Consider the following 4,200-nt stretch of genomic DNA (forward strand, 5'->3'; position numbering starts at 1 on the left):
ACGTGGGCACATTGGCGTTATATGGGCACATACATTGTGTGGCTTGTTGACAGACCAGCTTTTTTGTTGGTCCAAGGGGACCATATTGTTACGGCTGGAATTTCGGTGTGTATGTCTGTATGTATGTATATCTACTCCTATCAGAAATTGTGCGTGCTACTCTCTGTTTACTATCTAGCCTTCACACACACACACACACAACACTCCAACCAGGCACAAAGACAAGAACACAGTATAGCCCTTTGCCCCTGCACCTCTATTAGAATGTTCAATAACACAACATAAACATATTATTATACATCCATTCTACAGATCACTTTCACTCCACATGAAAGTTCTATTTCTGTTAACACACAGAAATCTAACTGCACAAAATTACATACATGTTATTTTGTCATGCAGTCTACAATTCCCGTGCACACACGTAAAACACTTTAAGCTTTGTTCCGTGAGAACCTGTCTGTCTCAATACACACGAAGTCATTGCCTCAAGCAATACTTCTGTCAATATTCACTTCTGTTACACACAGATGACAAAAACCACGACGCTCGACGTCTCATGGTTATTCACTCGGGAAACGTATCTCTGTACAGCTATCACGCTGGTTAATTGCTCTCAGTCGTACTCACAATATACAGTGGCACGCACTGCTTCACCCCACCCACACAACTGTCTCGTGTGGTGGAATGGGACGGGGTTCCCGTTTTGCAGCGCTTCACGCTGTCTCCCCTTCTGCGTTCCCACAGCTCACGGCTGGAGCGTGAGGGTAGAACCTCCCGTCTCGTTCCCCTTCCGCGACCGCTCTCGGCCCGGGATACCTCCGTGACCCACTCGGCCCGGGATGCTGTAAACACAGCAGCTGAATCTACCGATTCAGTACCGCGGCACGAGTCTAACCGACCTCCCAGCGCCCGGTGAGAAACTTTACCCAGTAAGAGACCCGTCTTCTCTTGTCAATGGTCTGCAAAGCTCTGCTGTCTAATCTATCTACAAACGTGACCTCAGTCACTACTCTTCTCTGATTGGTCACATCTCACACGTGACATCACTGCACTGTACGGACAATATTTCACCGTACGGTGCCTACTCAAAGTTCGTGGCCCATGAAACTTTGTACACCTGCGTCACATAACTCCAATATACACTATGTGCAAATCCGTTTGTCACATTACCCCCTCCTCCCAGAAAAAAAATGACCGACCGAGGTTATTTTTTCTTTAGGATAACAGGTAAAAGAGGGTAACTACTTCACTGGCATACAATTTCAATATCGCATTCCACTACGGATCAAACTGTCGTAGCTGACATAAGAAACAAACTTTCCGATCCACTGATCCCATCAGTGTAACAACACTACTTTATGTCTGATAAAGTACCTCTTCCTTCTCTAGGAAGATTCCACTGAGTTTTTCTTTTAACTCACAATTTCCAGTCATGTTGCTTTCTAGCTCAACCATACAAAGTCTTTCTTTAGCATCAGTATTCTTATCCTGAGTCCACGACTCTTCCAACATAGTACTACGACTCATGTTTCTGATGCTAAACCGACAAGTAGTCAAAATCAAGCAAACCATTTTCTTGACCTCTTTCTGCGATTGCCACCATGGCTTACAGCAGCAGTAGTCTCAATCGACCTACTCTTTCCACTTGTAGCCAGTGAAAAACCACCTTTTAATCTGTTCACTTCAGCCCGCAACTGACTGAGTTCTTCTCGAACACCTGCCAAGTCCTGATTCAAACACGCAACCTTCTGATCTGGAGTCAGAATCACAGGTTTATCAGGAGGGTTTCTTCTCTTCTCCTGCACACGAGTAGCATGAGTCGTAACCCCCTCAGCTTCAGGAAAACAGTCTGCATCGCCTGAAATCCCCGGAATGTTGCCTATGATCAAATCAGCCACAGGATCATTCAGAACACAGCAAACCATCTCTCCCGACACATAAGGTGTTTCAACTTTAACTTTCGCCTGAGGATAAGTAAGGACCTCCCCACCAAATGTTTTACAAGTGACCTTTCTACTGACCAACTGGTCTTTTGACACCAATCCACTACGCACTCCAGAAATCGTAGAACCTGAGTCTCGAAGTACTGTACACTCACTCCCGTTAACACTACCATGTTCCAACTTCAGACTTCCAACATCCTGAGTAATTGGTGAAACGACTTCCGCAAGAGCAGAATTTCCCGAATAACCAACGTCTGCGACAACAGCATTTCCTGAGTCGACTCGCTCATATATACCTGATTCAATCAGATACTTCGGACAAGACCTCCTGTCATGGCAGTCAATCCCACAAATCAAACACGGGTTCTGAGGGTGTGTCCGTCGGGGACACTGAGCTGCCCAATGTCCTTTTCCATGACACAACAGACAAGTATCTCCGCTCCGGAACAAACCACCCCTGCGACTACCAGTACGATTGCGTCTACTTCCACGAGGATAGTATGTATCACCTTGTGACTGTGCCTGAGCATCAGACGTACCTCTGCCATAGCTCCAGTTACCTTGTCTACGACCAGCAAAACTGGAACCAAACCTCCGCGACTGCGGACCACCTCTACGATTATTGCTTTGTGAAAAAGCAGCTGCAGCGTACTCTTCGTGACTACAAGAACCTGCAGAAAAAATGGTTGGTCCTGCCTTTCGGGACAAGTTTTTTCCAGGTCTCGCTAAGCGATAGCTTTCGGCAGCTTTGACCATTTCATCCAAAGTAACTAGACCTCGTTCTCGAATGAAAGTTGCTAAGTCAGCTGATACGCTTTCAAGGAATTGTTCTCCCAGAATCAAGTTCACTAGACCATCAACATCTGTGGTTATGTCAGATAGCGCAACCCAACGATCAAACAATCGTCGTAATTCAATCCCAAAAGTTTGGAACGGTTCCTTTTCACTTGGACGGATATTTCGGAGCTTTTGTCTAAATGTTTCAGACGTGCACTGAAATTTCTTCAGCAAGTTTTCTTTCAAACATTGGTATGTTAGTTCACCAGCAGCAGCAAGGCTATGGTATAGGTTTAATGCATTGCCCTCTAAAAGAGCAGACAAGTACGTGATCCACCTTGTCTCTTCCCATCCCAGAGATTTTGCATGAGTTTCAAATCGGAACAAGTATGAGTCTATATCATCTTGCTGTTCCCTGAATGCAGGGAGTCTGGGGTAAACAGGGCGAGCACCTACATTAGTGTGAGAATCCCGACCATTTTGTGGTGCACGTGACCCAGCACTAATTTCAGCCTGCCTAATCTCAAGCTCTCTTTGCTTTAACTGGTGTTCTCTCTCTTTGTCTCTTTCTTCCCGGTCCAATTCTTTTTGTCTTCGACTTTCTTCAATTTGTGCATCTTCCCTTTCTTTTTGTCTATCTGATTCTTTTTGTCTTTCTTCCCTTTCTTTTTCTTTTTGTCTCTCTTCTCTTTCCAATTCTTTTTGTCTTTCTTCCCTTTCTTTTTCTTTTTGTCTCTCTTCTCTTTCCAATTCTTTTTGTCTTTCATCTTTTTCTCGTTTTCTCTCCAAACGATCAAAACTCTCTTTCACGTATTTCTCACGTTTCTCTGCACCCAGACCCAAAGTCTCTGCCTGTTTTACAAACTTGTCAAACAACGCATCATAATCATCATCGCTCTCCATTGTGTAAGTTTTGAACTTTCAAAATCACACCAAAATATGTCTAAGTTTAGAGAAACAACAAATTTGAAAAAGTTTCAAAGAATAATGCAAGTTCAAGCAATCTACTTGAAATTGTCAAATACCACAACAAATCTTTCAGCAGATACAATAGTCAACATAAGACTATATCCAAACACGTTTTGGCGTAAATCTCACGCAAAAATATCCAACAATTTTAATTAAAGTCAAATATTCAGTCAATAAATTCAAAACGAATCTTCAAACATATATACAAGTACAAACGAAACAACAACCCCAAACCACAAATAGTAGGAAAAAGTTCAAATTTCAAAGATACAAACACAAATAAATACTTAAGACTAATCAACAATCTAAATACTAAATCAAAAAACCAAACTCAAAATAAGTAAAGTTCATCTAAAAAAGACGCAGTTGGAAGCAAAATGAAAACAAAGTTCCAACAACAAATTTATGAAGTAAAACTATCCATATTAATCAAAATTTTAAATAGTAGCTTAAAATAACTATATTATACAACTACTAATGAGATTAACTTAAATTAGATCAATAAGAC

At 42.3% G+C, this 4,200-nt stretch overlaps 1 protein-coding gene across 1 annotated transcript; it reads right to left on the reverse strand.

Moving 5' to 3' along the window:
* Window positions 1-237: 237 nt before the first annotated feature.
* On the reverse strand, window positions 238-3,852 carry LOC138955519 (uncharacterized). Its single transcript, XM_070327107.1, has one exon. It carries the CDS (start codon window positions 3,624-3,626, stop codon window positions 1,563-1,565), a length of 2,064 nt encoding a protein of 687 aa, XP_070183208.1. The 5' UTR covers window positions 3,627-3,852; the 3' UTR covers window positions 238-1,562.
* Window positions 3,853-4,200: the final 348 nt, after the last annotated feature.

The sequence above is a fragment of the Littorina saxatilis genome, unplaced genomic scaffold (assembly GCF_037325665.1).
Source record: "Littorina saxatilis isolate snail1 unplaced genomic scaffold, US_GU_Lsax_2.0 scaffold_1962, whole genome shotgun sequence".
Classification (NCBI taxonomy): domain Eukaryota; kingdom Metazoa; phylum Mollusca; class Gastropoda; order Littorinimorpha; family Littorinidae; genus Littorina; species Littorina saxatilis.

Coding starts and splice junctions, on each gene's coding strand:
- LOC138955519 (XM_070327107.1), bottom strand. CDS start 3,626: ATGGAGAGCGATGATGATTATGATGCGTTGTTTGACAAGTTTGTAAAA.